Here is a 17120-nt window from a genome sequence, read left to right as displayed (position 1 = left end):
GGGATTCAACTGGCTAAAAGTTCTTATTTGCCAAGAAGTCATGGCAGCTCTGGGTATATTTATACCTTTGTGCTATTTCTCTCAAACAGCCTTCTGTTAAGGAGATGGACTCTGGACTGTCTGAGAGCAGGTCAGGCTCCTATGCCAGGGTGTTCAGCATCTGTAAACAGAAAACTCAGCTCTGTGCTGAGTCTCTTTTCTTTGTTTGGTGCTGTAGACAGTGCTGTCCGCCAGCCATCCTAGAGCACAGACTCAGCTGGTGACTGAACTGGAGCTTGGATAGTTCCACAGCTGTCTCCATTTCTCATTGTTACAAAGAACAGATGAGGAGGTACAGGAGCTTGGGGATGGGCAAGTTAGACGATTTTGGAGTAAACCTCACTTTGTTCATCCTTGTGAGATTTTTCTCCTTTAGTATATATAAGGACTAAGTCAGATTTCTTTTCCTTTTATTTTTATTTATTTAATAACCACATGATTAGAAGAAGCATTTCATTACAGCTTTAACATATTCAATAACAACACAGTTTCCAGAGCAAAGACACCTCTTTCAAAAGTGGCTGTAAGTTTTTAGGTTCACAGTTGAATTAATGCAGTTATACAGTATTGAACTCAGTATAAACCCTGTAAGTTATAAAATTGAATGAATTTTTAACCTTTAAAAAAGATCTTCATTTCATTTTTAAATATACTGTTTCCTAGAGAAAGACTCATTGTTTTTGCTACTAACACTTAGATGTTGGCACATGTGTCTCTAATCTCTATGTGTCTGATTATTACTAGTCATAATCAGTTACACTCGGATACTTGGCACCTGAGTATGGATATAAAGTCATCAGGTAGATTTCAATGATAATGTTTATCACCTCTACTAGTTAACATGAAGTACATTTTTATGCCTCCTCCTGAACAATAACTCATTTTTTAAATTTGATTTTTTTTTGTGTGTGTGTATTATACAGAACATCCCAAACAATCTTATTCATCTATATACCCATTTCCCAAATGGCAGTCTCCCATAGTACCCGTCCCCCGACTGGAGCTCATATATTTTGTCATCTGTTACTGTCCACTGTGTTGCTGGCACTCCCAGCTGTTCTCCAGTGCTTGTCCATCTGCTGAATCTAGTCAGCCTATCTAGAGATTTAAGGAACATCAGCTGTTTCTCATCTAGCAGCAATCAGTTGCCAATATTCCTTTAGATAAGATTAGACTCTGCTGTTAATTTTCCCAGTTCTATGCTAGGTTACTGTCTGGGAGTCTCTTGGGCCATCCTGGGCAACAGCTCAAAGGAATTTGTCTGGCATTGTTTCTTGTTATGTAGCCTTTAGCTATACACATGGACTCTTAAAAAATTATATTGACCCCTTTAATATTTGGTTATACTTTCCTTTTGGGTGTTTAAAACCAGATAAACCAATTTATTTTTACTCTTAAGGCCATTTGAGGAGCTGTTCCTCAGGGGTCACATGGGCTTGGGAGGAGCCCCTGGCTCCTTTCTTTTACCAGTTCCATATATGTGAAGATAGGTCAAAGGTCCTGCTTGACCATGGCTGGCTTTGCTTGGAAGCATGAATGAAATGTGTCCTCTGTGTTGACCCTCCTCTTTGTAGACTGGACAATGGTTCAAGTCCCTCTGGTGGGGTCTCCATGGCCTCCTTGATCAAGAGGACATGTGACTCACTGCAATTACAGGACATTTTGAGAGATGCTCATAGTCCCCTGGAACTTAGTTGACCTAGGAGGGCAAGAAGCAAAAACTGTCCTTTATGTCCCTTTGACCAAATTAGTATAGGCCTCAAAGTATGGCTGGAGGGATAGCTTGGCCCTTAAAGGCTCAGGATAACAACAACAAAAAGTCTGGTTTCTTTTATGTTGCTTCCTGGGCCCTGAGATCAACATCTGTTGTATGTTGTTTTCCTACTTTCTCTGTGTGCTTTGCTCTGTGTTACTAAGAAGTACAGTATGTCATCTGAGAGGGGCCTGTGTTTCATAACTGATGTTTTAACTAACGAAAACAGGAATTTGTCATTAAGCCTAATCACCACGTTTTTGATCCTGTTTTCCCATCCTTATTCTCTCAGTTACATAGCTTTATTTAAGCTTTTTAGTACACTGAGTTTAATCTCTTATAGATTTTTCATAGGCACATATTAATTTTACAAAATAATAATTCCTATTGTTACATTTTCTTTTTAAATTATTTTTATTTTATGTATGTGGGTATATTGCTTGCATGCATGTAGGTGCATCTGTGTGGTGCCGTGAAGTGGTCAGAAGAAGGCCTCGGATCCCCTAAAACTAGAGTCATGGATGGTTGTTAGCTGCCATGTTGGTCTGGGAATCAAACCCAGGGCCTGTGCAAGAACAGCCACTGCTCTTAACCACTGAGCCATCTCTGCAGCCCCACCCTTGTGGTATTTTCACATGGGGACATAATTTAATAAAAATCACTCGTAGGTATTCCTCTCTTTTCTGGCGAACATGACCTTGCAAACATCTCCAGCCATGCACTCTGGTGTTCGACTCGTACTCTACTCTTTTTTCTCATCCTCATATAAAACATTTATAGAAACTGGAGGGCACCCTGGCACGTGGAACCACGACGCTTTTCCAAAATTTACTTTTGCCTTTGACTTTTACCTGGTAGTGCGCCCTTTGCTCTTGAGACTATTTTGGCTTTGTCGTTTGTTTTTACAGTTTACTGTTGTTACAGTTCTACTTTGTGAGCGTTCAGGGCAATGTACAAACACACTTGGAGTCATGGAGAAAATCAAATTTGACATCAAGGTTGATATGAACTGATGCGTCCTGTTCCCGGTGGATTTTAGATGGATTCAGTGCACATGCATCCTAGAACGAAGTATAAACTCACTGTCATAGGAAAGGCCGAGCGACAGTGACTTGTTGCCAGCCCTTGTGTCTCCTCCACGGCCTACGAAGCAGAAGCTCTCTTTTATCTTCAGCGTGGCACTTGCAGTGATCACCGTTTCCTACATTACATTTTTCTGCAAAATTACATTTATCTCCCATTTATTTAACTGTTTTAATTTTTTTGGAAAAAAATAGATTTCAATCTCTTTTGAAATGCTAGTATACCCAATTGTTTTAGAATAGCCCATTTTTCCAGCGTAGCTATTCCTTTACTTTTTTAGATTTAATATAGCTTTATTAAAATTTTAATCTTTTGTATTATTATACATTAACAATTTGTTAATAAATGAAGTTATCCTCATAGGCAGGCTCATGAGGCACACCAGCCAATTGTTCTTTTATTTTTCACTTGGCACTTACTTAACTTTTACTGCGCCTTCCATTCTATGTGAGCTGTTTCTGCTCTTGAGACACTTTCTTTCTGTCCCTTCTCTCCTAGGCATCCTCAGAGCTCCATTTTCCTAATGCACTTAGTTAGGATGGCATCTTGCAGTCCTTGGCAACCAAGCAGTCATGAAAAATTGTTCTTTGAAATTCTGGTGAAGTGATGGCTTAAATTTATTGAATTTAATAGTTTTAAAAAATCAGTTGGGCTTGGTGGCACACACCTTTAATCCCAGCACTTGGGAGGCAGAGGCAGATGGATCTATGTGAGTTCAAGGCCAGCCTGGTCTACATAGTGAGTTCCAGGCCGCTGGGGCTACAGGGGATACCCTGTCTCAAAAAGACCTAAAAAAAAAAGTTTTAAATAAGAAAGTCTCTCTCTCTCTCTCTCTCTCTCTCTCTCTCTCTCTCTCTCTCTCTCTCTGTGTGTGTTTGTGTGTTTGTGCACATCTGATAAAACTTGACTGTAGGGCCTTGAGCATGCTGGGAAAGCATTCTACCACTGAGCTTAGCCCCATCTTAGAAATGCCCTTAATGACTGATAAAATTGTAGCTAGAGAGATGGCTTAGTGGTTAAGAGCGCTGGCTGCTCTTCCAGAGTACCTAGGTTTGTTTTCTTGCAACCACATGACAGCTAACAACAGTCTGTAATTCCAGATCCAGGGGATCTGACACCCTCTTCCAGCCTCTGTGTGCATTTCACACATGGGTGCACTTACAGACATATAGGCAAAACACTCTTACCCATAAAATAAATAAATAAAATTTAAAAAGACTAATAAAGTTAAATAATGGGCTGGAGAGATGACTCAGTGGTTAAGAGCACTGGTAGCTCTTGTAAGGACCTGGGTTCAGCTCCTGGCACCCACATGATGGCTAATAGGTGTCTGTAACTCTAGTTTCAGGGAATGACATCTTCTGGCCTCCACAGGCACTGCATTCTTGGGTGCACTTATATACATGCAGGCAACATACCCATATACATGAAATAAAACTAAAATAACAAAAACTTTCTAAAGTTTAAAAGAGGTTAAATAATGTGAAATAAGTAATCAGGGAAAATTCAGGTACTCAAACAATGCCATATTGATATATAATATAATACTAAAATAATACTAAAATTTTCAACTAAATTGTCTTTTATCTCTGAAGGAAAGGAAAATATAATTTCCCCTATATCTTTCTTGGTTCTTACCTGTGACCCTCATAACAAATGACAGATTAGGAGAGGAACAGGCAGAAGTTTATTGACTTGTGTGTATTTTACACAAACTCAAGGAATGTGATGGGTGTAGCCCTTGAATTTGTATTGCATCTCACAGAAAAACAGTAAACTTAGAAAAGTGACTCTTTTATAATGGAGAAAGGCCTTCAGTCTCTAGGGATGCACCTTCTGTGGGAAGGCAGAAAGGGGAGACTGATGTTAGAACAAGCAAGTTAGTGAAGCTTGTGAGGGGGATTCTCAGGTGCCACTTCCAGGCTAGTAAGGACCCACAGTTGTCTTACATGATTATTGTCTTGTCCTTTTTCATTCAGAGTGGAGGACACCTTTCATCTTTATAAATTGGACCCCTGTTTCAGGAAAGCTTGCAGAGTGCCAAGCTTTCACCAAATCTTTCTTCCAGCAGCCTGTTCAAACGATCCTTACCGCAGGTGGAACATTTTGGAGTCTAATATTCCCATGTATTTTCTGCGTGTTGAGAGGTTCATAGGCAGCATGTTATTTTGCTGGCAAGTCAGTGTGTGCTGATGGGTTCTGAGAAGCTTTCATTGTGGCCTTTCCAAGTGTTTCTGAATGGAATGTCATGTGTGTCCTGAGATTTGCATCAAGTGTAAAGAGAAACAGGAAGTCAAAGGAACTATGGAAGGACAGCACAGAGGTTGTGCAGAGCAACTTCAGATGCTTTACTTCCCAAGTCTTAGTTTTCCCTTTTCCTAAATAGGTCTGTAGGGCTTTAATGGAGGAGTGCCTCTTTAGTACTTTGGTGTGTGTTTTTGGTTTTTATTCTTGTGATTACTGGTGACTTGCTGAGCCTTTCCTCTGTTCCCATCGAGCTTCCTTCCTGTAGGGGAAACTCAGTACTCAATACAAGTAATGTCATAGAAGGGATTACTGTACAGCAAACAGCGTAATAGTGGGTTACTGTATAATAAAACAGCAACTGTTTGTTGCTTTCTTGAAGTTTCCAATACCTGGGAGACTGGAGCTGTAATTCCTGCCTCTGGTCCTGCCTGATGCCTTCTCTTTATCAGTGCTCACAGGCTGTAAGTGCCAGGAGCTTTAGCTGACAACTTTTTGTATGAGCACTTAACTTTCAGATGCTAACGGGATGCATTCTTGGGCTTTTATACTCCTGAGTAGAATTAATTGTCTTTAGACTTATTCACAGTTTTACACACAAGGGATATTTAGCTTGTTTTAGGACTTTATCATTTCAGAATTCCTAGTGTTGAAGAACATGAGCTGATTGGCAGAAGTTAAGAATTGCTTTTTTTAATTCTAGGGTATTGAATCTAAAGAAGACATTCACAGCCTTTAAGCTTTATGGAACACCTTTGCATTGCTGTGAGCCATAAGACCAATAATAGCATATCAAAACGGGGATTTAAAACAAAGTCAATGATTTGAGTCTTCCACCTGAAACCAGGGTGAGGTGCAGCTGACATGCATTCTTCTATGTGCTTAACACTTCTTCACTGGCATTCTCCGGTGCCATGCCCTCTTTCTCAATCACAGTATCAGCACTTGTGTTTGTGTGTTTGATCCTTGGCAGGTGCTTCCTCTGCCAGGAATGCCCCCACCTCCTCCTAACGCTCCCCTCTCAACACTCCCTCTTGGCACCATTCCTCTGTGGAGGCTTATGGCTTCCCTCTGGTGGCCACACTGCACTCTGCACATTGGGTTTGTCCTGTTGTCTTTCTTCACACTGTCTATTCTAGAACCTATTTGTCTCATTAGATCCAAAATACCAGTGGCCACCTGAATATTAGCAGCCGTATTCTGATAGGACGTTACTAGGAAATCATGGTTTTTAAAGGATAAATATTAATTTCTGACTTAAGGAGAACAGAATTATTCTTTGCTAATATCTTGCATGTTTTAGCTTGGCACCTTTATCCCACAAGCTTTGAGTGATTTTACAAAGCTTACTGCAACTCACAAATATTTATGACTTTCTTCTAGTATCATAGCATATGTAACTTAATACTAGTGCAGTTGCATTTCTGGTAAGATACACCATTAGTTTATGTGCCACTAAGAAATAACACCGGCTAAGGTGTCAGTGGTAAGATACCATCATCTCTCAAGTCTGTTCTGAATATATATAATGAATTTTAGAAATGAAAAAATGTGCAAAAAATGTCCATTTTTAAATTAGTAAAATACAGTGATATCATGTCTTCTAAAACTCCCTCAAGGAACGAAATGAAGAGTTGCCTTGAATTTGTTTTCCTTTTCCTCATTTGCCTTCTGGCAGATATGCTACTGATAATGACATCCTCAGACATCATGTAGCAGAGAGGGAGACTCCACAAAGGTCTTCGGAACTCAACAGATTCCATGGTCTGCTCTTGTAATGCTAAAGATAATCTACAAATAAACAAAACCAGAGAATTGTATGTTGAACTTTGTTAACCATATTATAAGCATTATGAGTGTGTCACATTTTTGAAGAGCTATGGTATCTTTGTATGGGCCTTCGCTTGTGCTGGGATCATTTCCAGGTGTGTGTGGGTGGTGGGATAGTGGTGAGATAGAGTAAAGATGGCAGCCTTCCAGGTACTGGTGGCAGTCAGTGCTTTGGATTATTAACCTTCCCTGAAAGTCTTAGAGTGCTTCACTCTTCCCTTGAGATTCAGTGCATCTTTATAAAAATGTCTTGGACAGAAACAGAATTTGGTCTGTAGCTGACTTAGAACTGGACTTGGCCATTTGAGGGAGGATGCCTGCTTGTCATGAATCTTTATTTATCTCCCTCTCAGTCTGTCCTAAGGTGGAGTCATTTCAGACAACTTTGTAAAGCAGTTGTCTTAAAGCTTAATTGGAAAGTAGTTGAGAACACCCTGAGGTGATAGTTTTCTCTGTGTGCTTGTGCACATTTTCAGTTTTATAGGTCAGTGTTTTAGGGGTACAGTTAAAAACATCATGTGTGACTTTTTTTTTTGGTCTTTTTGAGACAGGGTCTCCCTGTAGCCCCAGCTGTCCTGGAACTCACTATGTAGACCAGGCTGGGCTTGAACTCACAGAGATCCACCTGCCTCTGCCTCCCAAGTGCTGGGATTAAAGGTGTGTGCCACCACACCCTGCTATGAGTGACATTTTTAATGTATATTTTTATTGAGTTTTTGCACATTTCATATGGTAAATCTTAACCAAAGTTAGACACCTGTCCCCCATCCATGCCAAAGAACTTGAAACTAAGACCCTATTGTGAAAGACAGGACATACTTTGGACACAGGACTTGGAGCAGTGGAGCTGGAGCTGACCTGGAAGCCTGCCCCTGAAGACTAGTTCTCTAGTTCTGGAGGCCAGCCAGGGCTAAATAGACTCTGTCTCAGCAACACTGTCACCACCACCCAAACCAAAACTCAAACAAATATTCATCCTTCAATACCTTTGTCCACTCAAACTGTAGATTTCAGTCTGTAACTTCAGCATATCCAGTTTAACTTCTTGACCTGTTAGCACTTGATTTTATTTTGATGATAAATATTGTGATGACCTTTGGATTGAAGTCATCTTAAGGAATATTTAAAAATTAACATAATTATAATATTTAGGAAACATTCTTCATTCAGTAAATATTTGTTCTCTGCTGTTACATGTAAAGCCACGAAGCTTTGAAGCCTACATATCCTCTAAACTCAGCATACGTAACCAACCCCAAGTAAAAGGTGAAAGGACATTGAGAGGGAATCCTTTTTGACATGATTAGTTTGTTTGACCTTCTTTCTATAACTGTTCTTGATGGGAGTTCTTTCCCTTTTGATGTAGTTAGCAATGGGTTTAGGTTGCAGGAGTAGCCTGTGGAGAAAACTTAGGCTTTCTGTTTGTTTGATAAACACATTCTAAGCTTATATAGGTTCTGCCTTTAAGACATGTTTGGAACTGACTTCAAATGTGGAGATTATTGTCGGCCCACCTGTCAGCGTGTCAAAACTGACGTGATAGGCTATAATGTCTTAGTACTTTATGATGAACCTTAGCATTATGATATTACATCTCCAGTTCACTGGGTTGTAGTTGATTTTCCTGATTGACAGGAAACACATTGACAGGAAACACAGTTTATTGTGGCCCAGGCCAGCAGGGCAAGGGACAGTTGATGAAGCAGTGTTGACCTCTGTCAGCAATGTGAGAGGTGCCAGTATGCCAATGCAGAATTCAGCTTCATTCATTTGGGTTATATGCTGAGAATGTCTTTACTGGAAGCAAGGATATGGCTAGCCTTTGCAAGGCTGAGAAAGAAAATGTTTTGTGGTTTAGGCTTCTACTTTCAGGAAAAGGAAGGTTCAATACGTTGTCAGGCTTAACTTCCCATTCTGCTTTCTTTTACTCCCTACACAATTGAATCTCACTGCTTGTAAAATATAGGATATATTTCTAGTATGTGTGAATTCTTGTGAAAATTTATTGAGTCATTTTTAACTATAGTGGTCTAGATATTATGATGAGTAAGTATGGACTGACCCATTTCAGTTGCATCACGGGAGATAATGGTTTCAGGTGGAAATTGATTTAAGACTTAAAATCTATTTACACTTTCAACCTGAAAGGTTGAGTGACAATAGCTAAATGTATGGTCAAATTTTGTAGCGCTCAGGGCCTGTTATATGGATTTCTTGCTTTCCCAAGTAGGTGCTAAACATAAATATATGAAAAGACTTAATCTGCTCTCAAAGAAAGTGTCTCCAGGCTTTCTAATGATGTGGTTGTTCTTCTGTGGCTCATCTCCAGCTCTTTAGATAATCCCTGAGCTGGAGTGATCAGAGACCACTTAGCTGTTTGGATGCAAGATGACTGCTTCTTGTTGCCTCTACAGTGTCTGCCTAGAAATGGCTTGTACGATATTTACTTAATAGAGGTACTCAGGGCTCCATGCTCCAGACAGTAGTATTGGCTTTTAGAAGGGAGTAATTTCATTTTGTAAGGAATTATTTTAGGGAAGCAACTAAAGAAAGAATGTAGACAACTTGAGGAGAGTCATTTGTTTTTTAAAGAAAGTAGCTGGAACCAATTTTTATAAATGGATATAAAATTTATGTTGGAAGAACTATTCAATGGATATTGATTAAGTTATTTACTATGCATATAGCATTGTTATAGGTAATGGATCCAGGACTTTGTGTTCTGTTATAGGGAGAGACTATGAAAAGCAATGAATGAACACACTACCGATAAATTTATTAGGATGTGAAAGGGGGGCACAGGCAAGCATGTGGTAGAGGTGTTACTATCTTGTATAGAGAGATAAAGAAACTTCTTTGGTAATTCACATTTTAACAAGACCTTAGGAATTAGCTTAAAGACAAAGTGGACAACTCAATGAATATGTGGCTATTTGCAGTAAAGTCTAATATGGAATTGTCAGTGTATTTGAAGAGCAACAGGGGGCCAATGTGTCCGCAGCTAGGAGAGAGAATATAGGAAAGAGAGAGACAGGAGACAGAGGTGGGGAGGGAGGGAGGGGGAGAGGGCTAGATCATGTAGAGCCTTTCAGTTGATTTGGTAGACATTTGACTTTTACTGTGATAGGAGGCTACTTGAAGTATTTGAACAGGGAAATGACTTAATCTGACATGTTTTGCAGGATCCTTCTCGTTGCTGTGTAGAAAACAGAATACAAGAGAGGCAATTGTGGGCATGAGGAGACCAGGCAATAAATGGAGAGATGAGAATGTTCACTTGTGGGTAGTAGAGGTGATAGTGGGCTGGATAAGACTGGATGGAACAGATTTGGAAGTAGAGAACATAGCTAGGTATTTGATTTATACATGGTAAGTTTAAGATGTCTTCTAATTATCCAAGTGAAGTTGTTGAGTAGGAAGTTTGGCATAAGGGTTCTGTAGTGTGTGGGCAAAGTCCCAGCATGGTGCTGTAAGTATAGAGTCACTATTGTGGCTGGCATTGAAGCCGTGAGAGCAGAGGGGATGACTTAGGGAGAAGAGACAGATCACACAGAACCCAGGGATTGGCACCTAAATGCTCTTACATAGGAAAGCTAGACATACTCAACATTTACTCAATACCCATTCATTCTGTTCTTGATACAGATCAAGATAGAGATCAGGAAAGCAACAGGACATGGTAGAGGAGAGCAATTTCCAGGATGTCAAGGGTGAACATGACCCAGGAAACAGTTATCTGCTCTGCCCTGATACCAAGATGTGTTAGGCAAGGTGAAGAAGGATTTCTAGCTGTTAGGTTTTATAATGTAAGGTCACTGCCCTGCCAATGACTATTTCCAATGTTGGAAGACGCATGCCTTGTTGATCTGGAGAGATGAGGTGGGCCCTGATGGCAAAGTAGAATAGAGACCTTATCATTTGTTACCCCAGACAAGAGACTGCGAACAGAAGGGCAATGATTTCACCATGCTACTGTACATGGCATGACCTGTAAAGCATGTGGAATGACATGTAGAGCATGTGGAATGATCCATAGAGTAGATGGAATGACCTGCAGAGCACAAGGAATTACCCATAGAGCATGTGGAATGACCCTAGAGCACGTGGAATGACCTGTTGAGCATGTGGAATGACCCGTAGATCATGTGGAATGACCCATAGAACATGTGGAATGAACTGTAGATCATGTGAAATGACCCATAGGCTCATAGAGCATGTGGAATGACTCACTAGAGCACGTGAATGGACCCATGTGCACATGGGTAATGCATAGAGCCACTCTTTGCAGAGGGTAAGAAAGATTTCTCAGAAAGCATCTGTTTATCTCTACTCTTGTTTACTTTCTTTGAAGCAATTTCTTATATGTGAATTACCGAGTCTTCGTAGTCCATTGATAATCCAGTTATTTTGATGGATTTTGGTGAAATATTTCTTCAGAGCTTCTTTGGAGCGCTGCTTCATCCACGTGCAGTTTCTCTTCTTGAAGAACAAATTGACTTGACAGTCTTGATTTCCCTATGCACACTTGAAAAGAGAATCTGCTCAAAGAGTCAATATTCATGAAGTACAGACATGAGACTCCATGCCCCAGAGTTTTCATTGTTCAATTGCAATGCTCTTTAGGGATGAGAAAGTCATAGGAATGCTTTTTTACTATTTAACCAAACTACTGTTATACATATAGTGTCTGATGCATTTTGGCCCATACTGATTTTTTGTTATTTCCAGTAGTTTCTAAGTGCAATGTATTAAAAAAATGATAATTTCCCAATGGATCTAATTAATACTTTTTTCTACTATAAACGGTATTGTATTTTAATATATGTTCATTGAGAGCATTGGTCTTCTTTTTTGATGTATTTTTATTTTATGTGCATGAGTGTTTTCCTAAATGTATGTAAATGCACAGAGGCTAGAACAGGGTGTTGGATCCTCCAGAAGTGGAGTTACAGATGATTGTTAGACACCATGTGGGACCTGGGAACCAAGCCCAGGTCCTCTGCAAGAGCAAGTGCTCTTAATTGCTGAGCTCCATCCCTGGTCTTCAGTTCTTTTAATCTTATATTGTTTTAGCTTTTTAAAGGGCAATGGCTCTGTAAAGCCCTTGCCATGAAGCATTAGAATATTAGTTCACACCCACAGAAACTTGTAAAGCTGGGTGCGCTAGGTAGGACCATTGCTTGGTGTTTTCCCTTGCCAGCTTGCGTGGCACTTTCAGATACTGAGAACTAATCTTTTGGGGAGGTCTCCAGGTCAGTTCCAAGTGAATTGCTCCAAGTCTTGTATCCAAAGCATGTCGTATTTTTCAACAGTAGGGTCTTGCCTTCAAGTTCTGGGAGGCAATCAAGGACTGTGGCAATGGCCTATATTATTTTGGAAATCTTTGGGCTAACAAACTCGAAGGGTGGTTTCCCTTGCCTGCTACTGTGATTTTTGTTATATTTTTTTTCAGGAGGCTTATTAAATACTGCATTTCCCTTTGGTTTTTCAAAACGTCTAAGTTTTATTTATCTCTCTTCCCTTTCTTTCCTCCTATATAGCTTTCCCTCCTTCCTCCCCAGTTACTGTCACCCCTATTTTCCCCTTTCCCCTTGATAACTGTGGTCTCGTATCCCCCGTCTCTTGAGTTCTTTCTTCCCCTCTCCCTCCATGGTTCCTTCCCATTTTCCTGCTCCTGTGGTCACATCAGGGTATGTACTCACATTTAAGGATTTGGTGTTAGGATCCACAAATGAGAGAGAATATGTATCACTTGTTTTTCTGAGTGTGGGTTACCTCACTCAATAAACAGTTTCTAGTTCCACCCATTTGCCTGTAAATTTTATTTTTCTTCACAGCTGTATAGAACTCCATTGTGTAAATTTACCACATTTTCATTATTTATCAATTAAGGGACATTTAGGTTGTTTTCATTTCCTAGCTATTCTGAAAAGAGCATCAATAAACATGGCAGAGCAAGTATCTCTTTAGTAGGAAACTGAGTCCTTTGGGTGTATGCCAAGGGGTAGTATAGCTGAATCCTTCAGTAGATCTATGTAGGAATGGCTTTTATAAAATGGACATAATCTAGACTAATAACTTGATTAACCTTGGCAAACTCAAGAAACCATTTGCTCTTGTGTCCTGGGTACCTGGACTTATTTCCTGGGAACCTCCATTTGCTACTTCACCCAAAAAGATAATGAATGAATATGGGTATACTTGAGAATTATCATCAACACCTTGAAAGGCAATATACCATCTTTTTGAAAACATGAGGATTGAGAGAGGACCATTACTTGCATGAGATATTCTAGAACTAGGGATGAAAAGCAGGATTGTCTGATCAGGGTGAATTCAAGCTTGTACTTCCCCAGTTGAAGATGGAAAAATGGTTTTGAATATAATTAGAGGTGAGGCCTAACTGGATGATACAGTTCCAGACCCAGTTCCAGAGCACAGTTCCAGGGCACAGCTCCAAGCGTCATCTGGGGGAATGGGTGTTCTCTGAGCTCGGACCCACTCTTGAAAACGAAAGTTGAGAGTCAAGTTGTTTTATTCAGTCATAACTGTAATGTGGCATGGTGACACTGCAGATCTAATTTTAATTTTTTAAGTGTTCGCCACACTGCTTTCCACTGTGGCTGTACCTGTTTGCAGTCCCACCAGCCTCATCAGTATTTGTTGACAGTTGTCTTCTTGATCTTCCCATTCTCACTGAGATGAGATCTTAAAATAGTTTTAACTTATGCCTCTCTAACTATTACAGATATTGAACAGTTTTAAAGGTATTTCTTAGTCATTTTTATTTCTTTGAGAACTCTGTTCAGATTTGTAGCCCATTTTTTAGCTGAATTGTTCGTTTTCTTGATTCTTTGTATTTTCTTTTAGTTGTCTTTATATTTTGGAAACTAATCCTCTGTCAGATGTGTAGCTGGCGAAGTTTCTTTCCCATCCTGTGGGCTCTTCTTTCAATTGTTTCCTTTACTGCACAGAAGACTTTTAGCTTTAATGAGGTCCCATTTGTTGATTGTTGGCCTTATTTCCTGAGTGAATAAAGTCTGATTTAGAAAGTGCTTTCCTTCACCAAATCTTATAGGTACTGCGTGTTTTTGCTTGTAGCAGTTTCAGTGTTTTGGGTTTCACATCAAGGTCTTTGATCCATTTAGAGTTGATTTCTCTGCAGGGTGAAAGATAAGGATCTGATTTCCCTGCTCTATATGTGGACTTCCGGTTTTCCCAGCACCATCTTTTGAAGATGCTCTGTCCTCCAGTGTGTGTGTTGGCATTTTTGTTAACTATCAGGTGGTTGTAATTGGGTACATATGCAGTCCAGCTAACCTGACTCATGCATCTTCAGACAACAAGTACGCTGAAAGGCAGAGACCAGCACCTGAGGATGGTTTCTTAATCTCTAAATGCACACCATGGCTAGTGTCTACTCTCACACATACCCCAATGTGTAGATGCATACATACATGCCCACATAATCATGCACATAAAAAGGCAATCTATTTTATTTATAAAATTTTGTAATTTATTGTGTGGATTATTTCTCTCCCAGTATTCTCCCAGTATTATTTGTTCGTTAGCTTTTATTTTTACTAGTTATATATAAAATATTGAGAAAATGAATTTAAAAGCATGAGATAAAGATGAAATGAACATTATTATAAAATAATGTTTTTTTTTGTTTTTCTTGTTGTTGTTGTTTTTGCTGGTGAGATGGCTCAGTGGGTAAAGGCAATGTTGTCAAGCCTGATGACCTAAGTGTGATCCCCTGGATTCACATAATAGAAGGAGAGAACTGACTTTGACAGGTTGTGCTTTGACTACTTGTCACTGTGACACCTGTCCTTTCCAATGTCTCCAAGATTCTTTGTCCTGGGGCAGACTGGCCCCTAACTCTGTAACGGAGAAGAGGGATCAGCATACAGCTAAGGTTATTGAAAACATTGTGGCTCTGAGAACAGCTAGTGGAGAAAAAAGTGACCAACACAGAGATTGCTGTTGTAACCGTGCTATTAAAATGCCTGTGGTGGAAGAGCTTGGAGAGATGGCTCCGTGGTTACGAGCACTGGCTGCTCTCACAGAAGACCCCTGTTTGGTTCCCAGCACCCTCTGTAACTCTGGTTCCAGAGGCTCCAACACTTCTTTTGGCCTCTTCAGATACTGTATGCATGGTGCACTTACACTACACGCAGGCACAACATTCATACATCTAAAATAAAAATAAAGCAAGAAAAAAAATGCCTGTGGTGGGAATCTGACAGACAGACATATTGAACAGATCAAGTCCTATTAATATCTAATCTCTTAAAAGGAAGGTATGAGAAAGTATCTGTCATTGAAATTCATCTCTGTGTGTACTGAAAACCTGGACTGGAGGCTGTTCCAGAGCTACATAGTGGGAAGGGAGTTCAATTCATTTGTGTTTATTTTACCTTTTTCTTTATTCTTTAGGAAATTTGAAGTACTGCCTTGTGATTCTTAATCAGCCTTTGGACAAATGTTTTCGTCATCTTTGGAAAAAGGGTAATGTTAATTGGCATTTCATTTTATTTCTTTAGGGCCTAATAACATGACTGTCAGGTACCCTGTAACCCAACTAAAACATGAAAAATTGGAAGGTTAGGTGATTCAGTTACTTAATTTTAAGAAGAATTTCTTATTGCATCTCTCTTACCCTGCTAATATATGTGATCTCTGTAGCTTGAACCTTTACTTGCAGAACATTATATTTCAGCAGTAGATGTGAGTATTAACGCCTATATTTGTTCAGGTGAAAATGCTTCCAGCACAATGGTAGCAGAAAGCCCACTCTATGCTTATTTGTATTAGCTTCAGTAAGTCAACCTATGTCTGCTGGATGGTCCAGTTTGCAAAATGGAAAAACAGAGGGCATGCTACCTTTTAGAATCAATGTTATTGCAGAAAAAATAGTTACAAATAGGATTATTTTACAGAATGAATGCTTGTAAGAGGTTCATATACAGAATAGACCTTATTGAGTGCTGGGAATAACTGTGTGTGTCACTACACATAGCAACAACTTGGTTCTTGACATAGATGAATATTTCAGTTGTTCTTGACCTTATCATTGAAGAACTCTTTAATAACCTCAGCACTGAGATTCCATGTCACAGAACACAAGGCTTATAGTTAATAAGCTCACACCTGTGGATGTGACTTTTATTACAAATATTAGAAACAGAGTCAGACATGCTGGTCTCCTGCTCTGATTTCATCTCCTGAGAAAGTGAGACAGGAGCACTGATGTTGATTGGCAAGGGTGTAGAGCAAAATTTTGTCTTAAAAGCCAAACAAAAATAGACAAAATGATTTATTTGAGTAAGCGAAAATGTTGGGTTTTGAGAACAACATGTTAAGAGGTCTTTTCTGATGTAGACACTAAAGGTCCACTTTTAACACATTGTGAAATAATTTAATTTTTTTTAACTAGCCAAAATGTCTAATTTCATTGGTTTTTTCCAGTGAATTGGTTTCATGCCTGTCATAAATTAATCACATGATGTCAATAAAAAAATGAAAATTGTAATATGTTAATAGATAGCACTAAAAGTTTTGCAAATACATTTTATTGTATCAAGATGGTTAGTTAAACCTCATCTAAAATACCCTTTATGTTATTGAAATATTAAGTTCTTTTATACATACTTAGAGGATAAATTTTGGCTTTCTATCATCTAAAATACCCTTTATGTTATTGAAATATTAAGCTCTTTTATACATACTTAGAGGATAAATTTTGGCTTTCTGGAATTAACCATTTAAGGCTCAGGTATTAGTACATTTGAGAGCAAAGGCAGACCGAGGTTAACCCAAATTCAAGATGAACTTGTTTGTAGGCTTCCCTTTTGTGCTGTTTTTCTTCCAGGTAAAGGCAGTACAGTGGGGAGACTTTGAACTTGAATTGTTTATTGTAATGCGAGGGGCTTAGAGAAATGTGTAGCATGGCATGGGGCATGCAGAAGAGGATGTACTGTACATGCTGGGGTGTCAGCTAGTAAGTCAAGGCTCAAGGTCCTTGTCTGTGCTACTGTAGGTCCCAAATACCCACCATGTTCTCTAAGGTCTGAGAGTGTGAAACCTTGTAAGGAGAGATCTAGTAGTAAAAGTTGGGCTATTAAAGATAGAAGAATTTAAAAACTATTGCATTGCATAAACCTTA

At 39.4% G+C, this 17120-nt stretch overlaps 1 protein-coding gene across 8 annotated transcripts in view; it reads left to right on the top strand.

Moving 5' to 3' along the window:
- Tpk1 (thiamin pyrophosphokinase 1) overlaps positions 1-17120 on the top strand; it is a 372724-nt gene that overhangs the window by 47508 nt on the left and 308096 nt on the right. For 6 of the 8 annotated variants that reach the window (XM_008854799.3, XM_029557020.1, XM_029557021.1 and 3 more), the window contains one exon: positions 15392-15463. The exons of the other annotated variants lie outside the window; for them this stretch is intronic. In XM_008854799.3, coding sequence (XP_008853021.1) covers positions 15392-15463 — 72 coding nt within the window. The remainder of the gene's footprint in view (positions 1-15391; positions 15464-17120) is intronic. 8 annotated transcript variants of the gene reach the window in all.

The sequence above is a fragment of the Nannospalax galili genome, unplaced genomic scaffold (genome assembly GCF_000622305.1).
Source record: "Nannospalax galili isolate Female #2095 unplaced genomic scaffold, S.galili_v1.0 scaffold1907, whole genome shotgun sequence".
Lineage (NCBI taxonomy): Eukaryota > Metazoa > Chordata > Mammalia > Rodentia > Spalacidae > Nannospalax > Nannospalax galili.
Note: the sequence above shows the minus strand (reverse complement) of the source record. Positions and strands in the feature narration are given on the sequence as shown.